Source organism: Aulonocara sp. 'chitande type north' Nkhata Bay, linkage group LG3 (assembly GCF_057382095.1).
Source record: "Aulonocara sp. 'chitande type north' Nkhata Bay isolate Kocher_YH1m ecotype deep benthic linkage group LG3, A_spYH_male_GT1.1, whole genome shotgun sequence".
Lineage (NCBI taxonomy): Eukaryota > Metazoa > Chordata > Actinopteri > Cichliformes > Cichlidae > Aulonocara > Aulonocara sp. 'chitande type north' Nkhata Bay.
The window spans coordinates 32,651,460-32,668,490 of NC_141346.1; the positions used below are offsets into that span (position 1 = coordinate 32,651,460).

At 39.2% G+C, this 17,031-nt stretch overlaps 1 protein-coding gene across 1 annotated transcript in view; it reads right to left on the reverse strand.

Annotated features, from left to right (window-relative positions):
* tnfsf10l (TNF superfamily member 10, like) overlaps positions 1 to 16,800 on the reverse strand; it is a 73,900-nt gene extending 57,100 nt beyond the window's left edge. The window contains exon 1 of the mRNA XM_086276960.1: positions 16,249 to 16,800. Within this exon, the coding sequence (XP_086133086.1) occupies positions 16,249 to 16,491 (243 nt within the window). The 5' untranslated portion in view covers positions 16,492 to 16,800. The remainder of the gene's footprint in view (positions 1 to 16,248) is intronic.
* Between the last annotated feature and the right edge of the window lie 231 nt (positions 16,801 to 17,031).

The window sequence follows — 17,031 nt, forward strand, 5'->3', positions numbered from 1 at the left end:
AAATGTTTATTCTGATCAGCATGGAGATTCTCGCAAAGGATTTGGTGCATTTCAGCACACGCTAGAAAATGGTGTATACAAGACAAGTTAGCACCTGTGCTATTTAAACCTAATTTAAACCGGATACTTCACAATTTAAGTCCTGTCAGTAAAGTACAGAAATAAAAATACTTTTAAAATCCATTTAATAGCGCATAAAGCACTTAATGCTCCGGCCCCTTGGCATATGTCCATCTAACTCACTATTTAAAATCCAGGTCATCGAGTGGATTATTTTATTTTTCCTGTGGAACAACTTTCCTGCTGACTATAATCTAGTGTTTCAAAAGCAACATTAAAAATCTCAGTTTCTGCTTAACTGTTGGTTCGAATGTTTGAAGATATTTTTGTTTGTTGGTTGGTTTTTGTTGTCTTTGAACGTAATGAGCTTTGTGTTAGAAGAACTACTACAAAGATGATTTTCATTCTACTTTTTTAAAAGATTCATTTATATTGATCTGTTTAGACTCATGACACAGTCTGTGTAGATATTTGAACACACAAGCCCCGATGTGGGAAAGCACCAGCTGACATGTGTGTACTGGTTGTGGGGACAACCAGTTTCAATCAGACAAACAGCTGGATATCATTAGCAGCCCACATGTATACTTTTACCTGAAGTAACCCTAAACTGTTTAGCTGTAGTTCTTCCAAAGAACCACTTAACATTTCTGTTGTATGCAGTAAAACCCAAATTATAGATTAGATGTTATACTACTGTACCGTCCCATCATGAATCATATTTGGGAAAAATCAAAGTGAACAGAATGCTAAAACTGTGCGCAATACGACCAGTTAAAAGCAGCTGTTAGACCAAATAATACACAGCAAGTGTGGGGAAAATGTCACTATGGGAACCAGAGTGGGTCAGAATGCTGCTGTGGGGTCCTGTAGATGCTTCTGGGTGGGCAAGTCCACCATGTGTGGGCAAGGGTGTTAAGTTAAATGTGTTTTTGTGTAGAGGTGCTGAGCAAGTAAGATTCAAGAGGAGTCTATGCAAGTGTTACTATAATGGTACAAATTGTAGCTGATGTGTTTTCTCTACTGATGTCCAGGCGGCTCCACAAGAAGGAAAAAGCATGGAAAGTCTGAGTTATCTTAGGGTTTTGTGTTAGAAGTGCATTTCCCTTTCATATAGTAAACTTAGTGAGTAAGTAAACTTTATTTATTAAGCGCTTTTCACAGACAGACAATCACAAAGCGCTGTACACAAATATTAAAATATTAAAATAAACAATAAAATCAATAGACATTATAAACAATGTAAAAGATCAAATGTAAATGATGTAAAAAATATAAAATATGTAGATCAACAAAAGGCTTGTTTGAACAGAAGAGTTTTTAACTGTTTTTTAAAAGAATCCACAGAGTCAAGCAAACATAAATGTAGTGGTAAACTGTTCCACAGCCTTGGTGCAACAGACTGAAAGGCTCTGTCCCCTTTTGTCTTCAATCGTGTACGGGGAACAACTAAGAGACTCTGAGTCTGTGAGCGGAGATGACGAGCAGCAGTGTATTTTATAAGAAGCTTGGATAAGTAATCTGGAGCCTGGCCATTTAGTGCTCTGTATGTTAAAACAAGAATTTTAAAGCGAATTCTAAACTCTATTGGGAGCCAATGTAAAGAATATAAGATGGGAGTGATGTGAACACGCTATAGCCCTAATTCTCAAAATTAATTAAATAATAGTAGAGAGAAAAAGTGGCACTAAATTTGTTTCCATGACTATTTTAATTAAAATTATTTAGGATTAGACAACTTTTACCAACCCTCCGAAAAACATTATTAGCCCTTGAAGAACAAATGAGGAACACATTAGCAACAGCAAGTCTTTCGGTAGTTACTATTTACAGAAAAACAATTGAAATTCTAATATTAATGAATCATTAATTAGTCATTAAGGAAGTGTACATATCCAACATATGTACCAAATAAGCAGGAGTAAAATCATTTAAGGCTTTAAATGTTGTCCACGGAGAGAAAGTAGGGCTACTAACACAGAAGTAATGTGACCTCTCTTTCAGAGCAAATTGTATTACAAACTTTAGTAAATTCATTTACACTTTCTTACTTAGGTGTTGCTGATTGGTCCTAATCTAAACCTTTAGTTTCACTAAAGGGGTAACTATTCTTGTAATATACAATAACCCCAAGAAGCCCTTCTTGCTATGTTTTTAGTTTGTATTTGTGTTAGCAGTTGTTCTTTAGTTACTTAGTACTTAATGAATACTTCCTCATCAGTAAGTTAGTTTTTGTGTCCCTTCTTTGAATGACTTTGAAAACATCTCAACTGAATTCCTGGTGGTAAAAATGCATTGCCACCATTTCTGTGTTTTTGTTTTCATGCATAGATGACTGCCTGCCTACGAAGCTACTGTTCAGACATGAGTAGCTGTTAGTGTTACCAGCCGCCACAATAAACACACAGTTGACCTCATAGACCGCTCTGGCTACACTGTCGTATACAAAACTCTACTACTTGGATGGTGCAGTTTGTTTGTGTGTCCTTATAGTACCTATGTTGTGGAGACATAAACGTGTTTCCGATACCACACTGTGGACACTTTTGGGGACAGAAAGCAAATTGGCACACATTGCAGTTATTTAAATCTTGACAGAAGAATTCCCAAAGTAAATTCTCCCCTGCAGAGAACAGTTTAAACATTTGCTAGATGTAACATTATAGCACTGGATAACTGAGTAAATCCTGTCTGCTTTATTTCCCTGCTTGCTAGGTCAAAGGCTATCAGGAGCTGTCGCTAAAACCATGACTGACCTTAGGCTTCAGATCCTTGAAATATACTCAGATTTCTTACTTGAGAGCTTTCATGATTTCACTACAAGTGCAGTACATTTGCACTTTGCTTACAAGAGCACAGCTCCGACACGTTCTCTTCAGAATTTCTTTTCAACGTGTTGTTCATTTTAGCCGTGAACTGAATCAGCCTGGCATTATTAAATAAAACCAGACCACTTGAGATCTTTTGTATGACTTGCAATTCAAAGCTTCACCAGCGTGGCACTACTTAAAACCTATTCCGCGGCTGCTATTTGTCAATGCGCTCCAATTCCTCCATTCAGTTAAAGCCAATCATTGTGTATTTGTGCAGTCTGTTGAGAAACACCTTGAACACCCCATGAGAAGATTAAAGCTGCCAACTCGAGAATTTGCCAACTCCCAAAACCTGTTCGACATGTGAACTGATGTGATTCTTTGCTACTATTATGCTGCTTCCTGGAATCCAAAGCAAGATGGTGAAGTTACTCCAGCTCTTGCTGACAACTAAAAACCTTCCTTTACGTGAGAAGATGAGGGTTGGGAGTTAAGCTTATCAGTGAGGACTAGACTGTTAAAGATATAGGTAATCTTCTTATGATTAATCTCTATGCCAATGGTAGATTTCTGGTTTTATTTGCATTCTGTCTGTGGTCCCAGTACATATCTGTTAGTAGTGACCAGTTACGCATTGGTTGCATGCAAGTAACAGTCCCTATGGAGAAATGCATCAACTTTCATAAACAGTGACAACAACACAAAACAGGAAGTTTTAGTCCAGATATTTTCTGGTGAAACTGGAAGTACCAAAAGGTTCCTTGAGGCCAATGGGTGTCCAAGATTGCCACACAGTGAACCCTAATACCTTTGATAAACTCCCTCTGCTATCACCACCCTGAGGTGAAATTAAGTCAAACGCTTGAACAGAAACAGGATGTAGTACAATGCACTTTGGTATCATCCTTAATTTCCCCTTAAGTTGAATAGTAACACTTACGGACACTCTTACTGTTGACTATGCAGCTCTACCAGCTCAATATTTGAGTAAGTCTGTTATGTCAACTACTGCTTTCATCCTGATAACCTTTAAGAAAAACTGGGTGAAACTACAAATCTTGACTTCTTGGAGAAGCAAAAACAGCCCCTCTGTGTTGGCTACAAGGGTCTTCAGTATAAAATTCTTGGCGTCCCCTCCTGTTCACAATATTTTGGAAGACCCAGTTCTACATTGGTCTTGTTTTCATAATATTCAGGCAAGATCTCCCCTACAAGAAGCCAAGACATCCATGTAGCTATTTTTGGAAACAAGTCTTTTTTTGTCCAAACAACTGCAGCATGTTAATGTTTCTTTCCGCCTCTGGAAAGTCTGGGAAATTTGATTAAGGCACTGAAAATAAGGTCAATGAAACCTTAAATGAAAGCACTGAATCGCAATCTTTTTACATACATGCCAGAGGAATGTTTTAGTTCTTGTATTCTGATGACCCGGCTTCACATCTTGATCTAGATCTGATTTGTTCATCCAAAGTCCCATTACATTGAGAGCTAAAAGGTCAGTGTTAAAGGTGCTCTAATTTAGCAATCAAACCAAGATCTGTTTTCCAAAATTTCCTTCCTTCCAGCTTTTAACAGACAAAAATATCTACCCGCACTGACAACATTAGTTACAAGTCAAGGCCCGAAGGGAAAGCGGCTGCCTGACAGGTTCATGATTTCACTTCTTTTCCCAGAGCTTTATATATTGAGGGTTTTTCGTCCAGCAGCTGCAGACAAAGCCAAATCAGCGCTCAGAGGTTGATTCATTGATTCATGGATGGCCTGTCCAAGAATTTTAGAGGTTTCTAATGAAGTAGTGTTATTTTGTGAAACACGAAGCTGGAAAAAAATATTTTTTGGTTTATAGCTCAGTGAGGCGCTAAGGAAGTGGGACAGCGGCGATAATATTTTTGTGGTTTGTTGATCTGAAAAAGCAATGATGATAGGTTACGATGGGCTCTGATCACAAGCCAAAACCACAGTATTCCTTACAGTCAGTGACAGACTGGGGGAAAACAAAAGGATAGACAACACTGTGGTTTAGGGAGGTAACTGTTTTTAGAAGTGGGACCTGAGCAGCTGGAGAAATTTGGAAATGATTAGAAGACAAAGCGCAGAAAGGAGTTCAGTGGTTGTTTAATTGGTAAAGGAATGAGAGCTGACAGAAGATCAGGCTGGCCTTATTACTCAGCTCAGAAACAAAATGTTGATATGAGAGGGAGAATAAGTGTGTGTATGTGTGTGTTTGACAGAGAGAGGAAGGAAAAGACTGGATTTAGAAAACCTTTATGCAATGACTAAAAGGGTCTCCTCTTTATGCCAGGAGAGATATATCTGTCGATTCCCAAGGACAGATAATGTAAAAGCAGCTAAGAACTTCCCATCTAATGAACCAAGGGCTAATCAGCTAACACACAGTCTGGGAACCCATCGACTATCATTACATGGCCTAGCCTCTGGGGATGATGTCCAATATTTCAAGGGTAATAGTTAGGCTAGCGGTTATCCAGTCCAAGACTTCCTGCTCCATGATGAAAATGAAAAAAAGTGTATAAAAAAAGACTGCTTTCCTCCATAAAGCCTGCTCAAACTTACAGTAAATGAAAACCAGAAAGCTCCCGGTACTTAAACTCTAACCCTTTTGAACACAACATGCAAAGGAACAACACATGTCAATATGAAACCTGATTTCACTTCAAGTGACTTCAGTTGTTGCTTTGTCTTTTTCAATTTATCATCACTCAAGGGAGAGACGAGCAGAAAGGCCTTTTTAGGTGAGCGCCTCATTCTTGGAAAAGTTTGTTGTTTTTGCTTGATTTTTTTTTTTTAATTTGCTGATCAGTCACTTAATGATTTTTCCCCACAGAACTGAAACCATGGAGTTTCTGATATGACACATTTTATAGCACAACTTGTACAATAAAAATTTGCAGGGTTTTCAAAAACAAAGGTGTATTGTTCTGTCGTAGTCTTTTTATTCTCCATGTATTGTTCCTATTACTTTTTCTTATTTAAAAAGAAGTAGTGATATAAGGTTTCCCTCTGTCTGTATTTCTGTTTTGCCCCTTTGAAGACTGGTTTCTTGTGCTTTTACTTCCATTCTTTGTTCTTTTCCAGCTTTCATTATTGTCCAGTTAAGTCGATCTGCTTCTTTTTTACCGTTCCGTTTGAGTTTATCTTTATTTTTTTTTGTATATACAATACACTCACATTTGACAGTGACTTCGTTTTTACATTGCCATTACTTTCATCCTTCAGAAACCCTTTTACCATTACCAAAATTACTCATCCTATACAACCACTCCAATACCATATGCTGTGGTTTGGTCTCTTTTGATGACACATGTATAGAAAATAATGAAAAGGCTTTAGTTACCATGTGATGGAAGCCATGTGGATCTTTACAGTGAAGACTAGAAATGAGAGGAGAGCCACTTTTTGTAGAAGGCAAATGCAATTTGTTTACATCACAATAAAATTCACATGTTTCTTGGCAACTCCAAGACTCGTAAAAAAACTCTGCAGAGGTATCTGTGTATCACCTGGCTAATTTTGCACAGGCACTGTTTTGGTGGTTATTATAGCTTATTAGCTTGAGGGGGGTCTCTGTTAATGAACAACATTTGTATAATTTAATAAGCTTCTACTAAAAGAAAATGGTCTTTAATCTAAAGCCAAAAACATGGTTTCTCTTAGAAGACTTCTAATAGAACAATTGTAGGGGTTTGTTGTTGCTGTTGTTGTTTTGGGGGTTTGATATACGTACTGCCTGTTATCAGGCATCAATAATTAATACAAAAACTCATGTGAACATATTGATTTAGTAAACCGAAAGCTAACGCTGCAGTTAAGCTGAGATTCTTAAAAACTGAAACAGGTTTATAAACATGAGCAGCAAGGATGACAGTTATGAGATAGTTCTGTTAGGAGCATCAATGCCCTCAAATCTCATGAGCAACATTTATCAGAACTTTATAGCCATGTTGACCGAGCAAACAATGTGATAACACACAGTGCTGCACCAGCTGTTGGCACATGCGCGCGCGCGCGCGCGCACACACACACACACACACACACACACACACACACACACACACACACACACACACACACACACACACACACACACACACACAGCTGTAGCCACAGCCTAATGAGCATTCCAGTGTGGGAACACAAATATCCTCTTTTTAAGTGTCAAGCTGTCAACCCAAGGTCGTGTGTGTCTGAGTGTGGTGGGTCTCTGTATCTGTACTCAATCAGATAGCATAATGTATAGCAGCAGACTCCTGTCCTGCTCCCTTTGAACTTACTAATAATCTATGCGGCACATCACTCTATTAATCATTTGCCTCTTTTAGCACAACTCCTTCCTCGTTTTAGTTATTTTAATTTAGAGACACCTTTTTTACCACATGTTTTGGTGAAGAAACCAGGCATCCCCCTGTGCTTTAGAAGTTTTACAATTTAAGATCACAGTGATTTTAAGGAGCATGGCCACATGTAGTGAAACCAGACTCATCAGTGAGAAGCGGGAAAGACTGGAAGTATAAATGAAAACCACAAACTTGTTAAACGAACCCAAAAACACAATTTTGTGCTGCCTCATGGCAATAATTAGCAGGTTGACACATTAAAGCATTTGTCATAAAGAAAGAAGAAAAAGAGCAGTGTTTTCCCCCCTGATTGCTTGATTTGTCTTTAATAATATTGAAAATTGTGCTGGTTCTACTTAAAAATTTCACAGTTGAACGATAAAATATTTCGAAATTATGCCAGTGAAGGTTCTCAGTCATCTCTCCACCATTTGACCCTTTAGAACTGAAGAAACTTCTTCCAAATCCAAATCCAGTTTGGATTCGGGAGACAGACACTATCTCTACTTTTAAGATTAGGCTTCAAACTTTCCTTTTTGCTAAAGCATATAGTTAGGGCTGGACCAGGTGACCCTGAATCCTCCCTTAGTTATGCTGCAATAGGTGTAGGCTGCCGGGGGATTCCCATGATGCATTGAGTATTTCTTTTTCACGTTTCTCACTATGTATTAACAGACCTCTCTTCATCGAATCATATCTGTTATTAACCTCTGTCTCTCTTCCACAGCATGTCTTTATCCTGCCTTCCTTCTCTCACCCCAACCGGTCTCGCAGATGGCCGCCCCTCCATGAGCCTGGTTCTGCTGGAAGTTTCTTCCTGTTAAAAGGGAGTTTTTCACCAAAGTGCTTGCTCATAGGGATCATACGATTGTTGGGTTTTTCTCTGTATGTATTATTGCTGGATAGTTTCTAGTGTGAAATTTGGCACAAAATGGTAGACCTTAAATATGACTGTTTTGGTCACTAGCAGGTTGCCAGTAGTTTGCATGGCATTGCAGACTTTTCTGTAAACACTCACCAACTACTCCACGCAAAACTGTGCCACGCAGAGTAAGTAAGAGTTGTGCCTCGCTGTTGAAACCAACACATTTCATAAGGTGCAGCTTTGACTTTGGAGGTGAACGTTCTACGGTTCTGTATCAGGTTTTAATACTGTGTTTGTAGGCATGTCGGCATCTTCCATCTCAACCTGTGTGACTATGGCAGTCTGTTGGAACACAGATTTTTCCCCACTGGCTGGAGGTTCCCAGGGGGCTCACCAGCTGGCCTCTAGGCCCATGACTGATGCTTAACTCACTCACAAAGTTGAAAAAAAAAAAACATGCTTTTTGGCACAATAACAGGAATTTAAAAATCTAACTTGCTATTTGAAGAATTTCAAATTCCAAAAAAAGGGAAAAAAGAATTATGTACATTATGCTATGCTAAACTTTGGCCCCCGTGTTTATCTTCAAAGCTTAAACCCAGAGTTTGACAGTATCACATTCATACTTTCTGTCTCCTTGGACAAACACTCTACCTTTAATATTAAAAATGAGATGCCTTAAATGGCAATATTCTCACTGGGCAACAGCAAAAATAACCCTGGAGTTTTTTTGGTAAAATTCATAGCTTAACTTGTGTTTACAATGTGGATGTCAAGGAAGTGTGCCTATTGTTCTTGTTTCTGTGTATATACTGCTTCACGGCAGGTTAACGGTTTTAAATATTCAAATCAAATCCTCCTCTGTCAACTCTCAGGTCCAATTTCTCTTCTTGCCTCCCTCTATCTTCCTGCAATCCTTGCTTTCTTTTTCATCCTGCTCCAACTGACCTGGCCATGAAAACATTGAGTGCACATCCAGGCACTGACGCCACACTGTGTTCCATGGACATGTCTCCACAAGTCTCCCAATGTGTGTGTGTGTGTATGTGTGTGTGTGTGTGTGTGATATAGAAAGCAGAGGCATCACCTTTTTCTCTTAAAGCTTCTCTCTTATGGGATCAAAAAAGACAAAAATATTTTATGATCATGGTATCTTATTAAGCCCAACCAACTCTTGACAGAAAAAAGCCAGAACTGTTTATTTGCTCCAGCCAACACGTCTGATTCATATTTGTCAAGAGGTTATTTAACAGACGTCACTGGGACCTTGTCATTTTAATTTAAGTCACGTAGACATGAGGTTAAAAGCAACGCCAACTATATTCGTCTTCCACCTTCTTGAAGTAATCATGTGCATGCAAGCCTCTTCTTTCCTCATTCTCTCTCTCTCGTTTTATGTTTTACACCACTGTAAACACCTTACGTAACTTTGGAGTTGTGCCCAGGCCCTGTTTAGATGCACGCACACACACACACACACCAGCTGCCAAAGAATCACTTAACTTGCAATTCTCATAAAAGGCAAAAAGAAAACCTCTGCTTGTGTCACTCTTGAAAAATCCATCCCACCCTTGAGTCCTGAAACTGACTGTAACTCGATTCCCCGATGTGGACCTGAAGCATAGCACACGGAGGGGGCAGGAGGTTAAAGAGAGAGAGGGAGATTTGTGTATTCTGGCAGTGGAGCCTGGTGTAGGGTGGTTAGTTACTAGTAGCTTTGAATTAAATCTAAATATTTGCAGTGACAGATTTGATTTTTCTCAAAACTGTTTGCCAATCATGAACATGCGAGTGTGTGCAAAATAGAAGTTAAAGCTTGAATGTCAGTCTCTCACACACACACACACACACTATTGCCCACACATTGACACCTAACCCCCTGTTATGCACACGTGCTGCACCCCCTCTGCACATGCATGTATTTCCATTCTCGTTAGGGCAACCACTGGTTCTTTAATGGTAACTTTAACCTTGGCCTTCACCAATAAAACCCAATCCAGTGTGAAAGGCTGGGGTAAATATACGGCTGATTTATGTACCAGTGAAACAACTGGCTCATCTTATTCAATCCTGTGATCCGAGTTTGCGTCAGAAAGTCCTTGGCAAGAACGTCCGAGGCCACACAGGGAGGTAACGAGACTTTTGCTTGTCTAGTGAAGTGCTTTTTGAAACAAGTTGCCAAACAAACCCCGTGGATCGGTTGCACTTGAAGAGCCACAGGCATCTTTGATGGGATGTTATTTGTGAATTAAATGGCCTTCCCCTGTGCAGAGATCTGCAAGAAGTCAGATATCCAGCAGTCCAACAGTGTGAGCTGTAGACAGCAATCAAACACAGCGGAGCCCATATTAAATCAACTCTAAAATTGAAGGGACATTAAGTTCTTGCTACCAGATTCCCGGTTTAATTTTGGTGCGAGTGAATGTTAAACTGGTTGATTTGTCCAGTCTGCTCCTTCTACTTTCACCGTGTTATAAAGAAAATTTTACGGCTGTTAAATTGAGAATTTTTTCTCTGAGACAGGCTGGGAGAAATGTATATTTTTTAATCAATTTAAAAGATGGGAACAGCTACTTTGATATTACTGATTGGTTTGTTCTCTTTTGAAGTCTTAATTGTGGGATCAAATTTTTTTTCCAAACGCAGCAGTGGCTTACAAAATGAACATTAATAAACCTAATGGGCCTAATGGCTGAGATCATAAATTTGCTAGAAAAATGTTTACTCAGGTGATAAATCAAGTGAAAAGTGGGTCATTTTCCCATGGATTTCTACAGAATTTGATTTCTATGGAGTTGCCCCCTACTGGCTATCTAAAAGAATGCAGGTTTAAGGCATTTTAAAAATAGCATCAAAAACTAAGATAGGTTTGTATCACTGTCACTACTTTGTAAAATACCAACAAACACATCACCAACATTCAATTTTCATGTTATAAAAATAAACAAAAATAAAAACCAGAAATCCCAAATCACTGTTTGAAACTAAAAATGATTTATTAGACAAATAAGAAACTTAATTCACATTTTTATTTTTTATACCTAATTTTGAGCCGACACACAGAAATCAATTAAGTGTAAGATTCAACCGCTAAAATTATTTATTCATATATATATATATATATATATATATATATATATATATATATATATATATATATATATATATATAAAATTTTAGTAGTAATATAGAAACTTACTACTATTTTTTCTCTTGCGTTTTTTTTAAAACAGTAAATTTGAACATTTGCGGAAAACAAAAATACTTATATTTTTGCATTAAAAATGTGAATTTTGATTCCAAAGTTTGTGAATACTGGTGAATTAAAAAAAAAAGACTTTTAGTAATTAGCAACAGTGTTCATTTAGGGCACCACTCTTACACTGGGTGGTGGTCTAATAAATGTGTGGAGCACTACGGTTTCTGATTAACTTCCTGTAAATATGTCCATCACCTGCAGTTTTATTACGTTTTCCCATGCTGAATATCTCAAACAAGTCGATCTAAGAACAAAAATGAAGAGATTGCTTTTAAATTTAGCCGTTCCCTCAAAAACATCTGAGCGGGTGTTTGTTTGCATTGTGACTTCAAGATGTCAAACAGCTCAGCTCAGAAGCCAGCTTCTTGGCTTGGCTTCTGCTTTGACCTTTAACCTATAAAGTAACCTAACACTAATCTCTAATCAAAAATGTAAAGTAATTCTACACCTGAAACCAAAACTGTGAAGGGTACGCTGTAGGCCGTGGATTTTTCAGTATTTTGAAGATTCTTTCTTCCTGAGCTTGGAACCCATCTGTTCATAACACAGATAAAATCATGAGAACACATACATAAAAAGACACGCTTAAATCGCACAAATACAGATTACAAAAAGTGCTGATCTTTGGGGGTGAACAGGCCACACACACACACACCCTAACAACCGTCCACAATAAGTAAAAACGACATCTGTGTAAATCTGGCCACACACACACACTCACAGACACACACACACACCGGCTCTATTGTTGCATGTAAGGGTGAGTCAGACCCTATCAGTGAACCCAAACAATAATAAAGTGGACCAGTGAAGTTTAAGGAATGGAATGCCAGTCAGTCAAACACAAAAGCACAGATAACGCCAAAAAGCCCCAAATTTCACACAAATTTACAGAAATGGCATGAGAACCCACAGTCTTACAGGATACGGATCTGGAGGCTTGTGTGTGATAAAAGAAGTTTCCTTACAAAAATATGAGACTTGTAATTCACTGCATCGTAGCAAGCACAGCTTAATCTAATCTCTACCTCTTTCTCGGAAGTGAAGATTTTAACTTCAGAAAGTCATTAAAAGATATCCAATATATATGACAAATTACTTGTTGTACAAAAAAGTAATTTCCTCATTTTAAGAAGAACCCACTAGTAGTTTTTGTGAAATTCTTTAGAACCAAGTCTTCAATACGTCATCATGATCGCTAACTTTTATCTCTTGACTGGATGAAACACAGATGATTTTGCTGTTAAAAAATGTATGTAACCTCCTAGGACCTGGCGTCCACATATGTGGACATCACATTTTGGGTTATTTAGACCAAAATACTAAATTTTGCTCATAAGTGGGCCTGATATCCACTTATGAGGACATTATACTGCTACTGTTCTTTCAAAATTTTAAATGAATATCCTAATACGTGGCTCTTATTTTTCCTAAAAACAAAAATAGGGTAAAAAAAAATCTGGTAATTCTTTGTTTTTACATTCATCGGGCCCCAATATGCCCAAATATCAAAGAGAAATTAAAAATGCATGCTGTGGAAGAGTTCGGGTCTTAGGAGGTTAATGTAATTTGTAGAGCAGGTGAAGCTCAGTTAGCCACCCATCAATCCATCTATTTTCTCCTATTTATCCCACTCACAGTCATAAGGAGCTGGCGTTTATCCCAGCTGTCATAGGGTGAGAGGTGTGGTACACCGTGGACAGGCTGCCAGTCTATCATAAGGCTATCATGGAGAAACTGGTAAACATTCACACCTATGGGCAATTCCACATTATCAGGCTCTCTAACAAGCATGTCCTTTGGACTCCAGACACAGGTCCAATTCCACACAGGAAGGGCCCAGCGGGCTGGTGGAGTCAACCCTCGGACTAGAGCCTGACCGATATAGGAATTCTAAAAGTGATACTGATATTTGGTGAGTTAAAAATCAGATATATTAGCAATTTTTTTTTCTTTCCGATACATGAAACAAACAGATTTACATAAATTTCATACATACATTTCAAACATATTGTAAACAATGAAGTTACAAAGGGCCCTCTGGTGGACATACTATGGTTGAAGGGATGCCTCTTCTATTTCTTTATTACCGTTTTAAATATTCATTTATTAACAGTTATAAATGCAGATACAGCTATGTCTGCTGGACTCTTACCAGGACCTAACCAACCACAACACCGACAAATACAAACAATGGCTTAAAAGCCAGTTTCTCAAATAATATGCAAATTTTTTCTTGATTAACACACTAATAGGTTGTTAAAAACCAAAGTCGCATAAACTGAGAAAATTCTGATAAAAGACATTTGGTCTTATTTATTTAATCCCAGCATTTGGTAATCAAAGAAATGTTCATTAGAACTAAATATCTAAAATGTTTTAAGTTCTTTAAGCTCTTTATCACACCACCTCTGGACATTTAGCAAGCCACTGTCATTGTCCACTGTCACTGGTAAATGGTGATTGACTGATATTACTCATCGAGACCGATACTGGCCAATATTGAGGTTTGAATGATGTATCGGCCCAGACGAGTACTGTGGCATTCTAACCAATCACTGAACAGGCTTTAATTTAGTGTTTATGTCTTTACATGTTAACTCTTTAGGATGTGACTCTGCTAAAAGAGTTTCTCCTTCTAAGAAATGCTGCTTATTTCAAAGTAACACTTCCAACATTCAGAGAACATGTATATTTATGCCTGATGCGATTCACTGTTTTGCTAAGCGTGCTTGATCCAGCAGCAAAGGACACAAAACGAAGCGCGGGCGCGCGACACACCCATGAGTTCAGAAGCTTCGGTGTTTACATGTGTCTGTTTGCTTGTATGTGAATGCCACAGATGTGAGGCAGTGCTGGAGAATTCCTCTTTGTACGATGGTTATTGTTGCAAACATCTTTTGTCTTAAAACAACCAGCACAGGCATGGGGTGTAACTCTGTTGCAATTCAAAGAAGGGCCTGTTTCCAGAATAGCTGGCCTTCGCATGAGAACCGGGGGATTCCCCACATGCAATTCATTTAGTCTCTGTCCAGTATCATCTCTAAACTATTCCTTGTGCGATTTCCTGCTACCTCTGACATGTCAAACAAAAAAAGTTTAAAAGAAAAAACTCCAGAAAGACTAAAATCAAGTGAACTGCTTATAAAATAACCTTTTAAACCCATAACAAGAATCTCTATATTGACATTAAAAGTCAATAAATCCTGATTATGGTAAATTGCTCAATTTCTGATACAGGATTGTTACTTTTATGCCAAGTGAGTCTAAGTTGGATAAGCACAGATCAGGTCACAGCATTAAAACCACCTATCTAATAGTGTATAGGTCCCGTTGCTAATCTTAAGACAATGTCATGTGTTTCAAGTGAGTACCTTGCCCCATCACTACGGGGTATCCTTGTCTTTTTAACGTCTCTACATCCACTTTTATTCGCGACTGGTATTAAACTTTTCACTAAAATGAAATAAAAGCTGGACTCTCTGACTTGATGGGGACAAACAATAAAATACATGGTTTTATAATGGTTTTATGTTTTCACATGATGTCATCTTTGAACCACAGATAGGACCATTTCAGTCCTGCCAAACTTCTCTGACTCTCTTTGTCACTTTGAATGCAAACCTGCAATATCATGATTGAAAAAAGTGGCCATGAAGCGTATCCAATGCAAAATGTCATTTTTCGTCTTCTATGCGTCACACGCTTACAGCTGTTGATCTCATATAGAGATAGACACAGCGCACCACTGTAGCAGATTTCATGCACCATCAGGATCATACATCAGTTTCCTTCATCCCTGCAGACCAATATATGTGCACCTCCCACTGCAGTGTATCAGAAATCACAGGCAACGCTTCTCAACACATTTCCTTAATGCCAAAAATAAACTTCTGCTGTGTAACTAGCAGTTCTGACTGATAAGCCTATCTCTCCCGTATTTTATGCCCCCTCCTACACTCAAGCACCATCAGCAATGACTCTGATTGTCATCGTGTACTTTCCCCTGCTGGGACTAAATGAGCAGCAGCTCACTGACGCCACTTGTGTTCCTCTAAGGAGCACATGTGCAACAGAACAAGTCGCTGCAGTAGCGTTTTATTGATTACTAGACGCGTAAATAAAACCGAACCCAGTGGAAGAGGAGCCCACATCCACACATGCACCAGCGACGTCCATATTTCTGCACACATTCTTGCCCTACAGCTTCTCTCCACTTGCCGCCCTAACCAAATGCCTCCAATGTGTGTGTGTGTTTTGTTTTTGTTGGGTTTTTTTTTTACACACGCGGGTAAGCTCGTGTATTTCCGTCTACCTTGACTGCTTGTAAATTCCGCGTTCCGTTGTTTAACAAGTCCGATCAGGCAAATCTGCCTTCCGAGCGCCCGGCAAGTCAAACTCCCGGGGCGAACTTTACTCATAAACCTCATTCCAGAAATAAATGAAGAAAAAAATGTGTAAACCTGCTTAACTCTATAATAAACAAATACATAAATAAATAAATAAATAAACCAGCAGCAATGCTCCTATAACATTTCTTAATCACCTGCAGCAGCTCTGCTGTCAAATGCCTTGTTTCCCTCGACTTTTTGTGACTGTTATTATTATTTACTTATTTATTTTGCAATACTCCAAATACTGTGCACAGATTTTGGTGTGTGTGTGTTTGTGTATGTTTTCTTTCAGCCTTGCAACAATATTCAGAGTGTGCATGTGACGCTGAGCTGTGAATTTGAACGCACATTGGATCTGTTTCTTGGAAGTTCCGAGCCCAGCGACGACCTCTCACGAGAGGCTTTCTGGTAAATCGGGCCAACACAGGAACCACATGTGGCTCCAAATACAAACAAACAAAAGAGGGGGGAAAGGTTAAAGTGAGTGGAAACCAGCTCTCACCTGTGATATCGACATATTCAGGTAGACAAAGAGTCCCGTGGTCGAAGCAATCTGCAACACTACCACCACTATCACCACCATAGCCACCCACATCTTGGACGGCGTTTCCCGGCGCGCTGCCGCGGTCGGCCCGCCTGCCGGGACCATCATGTAGGTGGTTGATTCGCTGCTCACCGATCTGAAATAATCCTGTTGCTGTGCGCTCGGAGTGGCCATGGCATTCCCGACGCATGAGTGAACCATTAAAACCAAGGGAGCAGCGAAACGACAATAGCCTCCACAGACCTGAGCGACTGACCGAAAATTAGAGCAAAATTAGATTTCCATGAGACGGCAGCTGCCAGCGCAGCTTCTCACTCGGAGCTCAGCCCAGCGGGAGACGGAAAGGGAGGACAAGAGAGGAGAGGAGCGCGGGCAAGAGAGGAGAAAGACCTGAAAGTTAAAGTTCGGATGTGTCCATGTCCGCTCAGCGCTCAGCTGCCGTTTAAAGCGGGACTGGAGCCGCAAAAGGAGGCAGAGAGCACAGCGGAGAGGGGCTGGTTTAACCTCTTCATCACCCTGGAGCTGTGGAGGAATTCGCTCTCTCTCTCGCTCTCTCTCCCATGCACTGTTCTTTCAGTTTCAGCGCGGACTCTGCTGCCAAATGTTTCAAAAACACAAACTAAAACAGAGAGACTAACTTCAACTTCAAGGGTTCATTATTTCCTTAAATTTACTGTTTCTTACTGATTTTTTAAAAAATCTACCTTTTAACATTCACACACGCCCACATCATTTTTAATG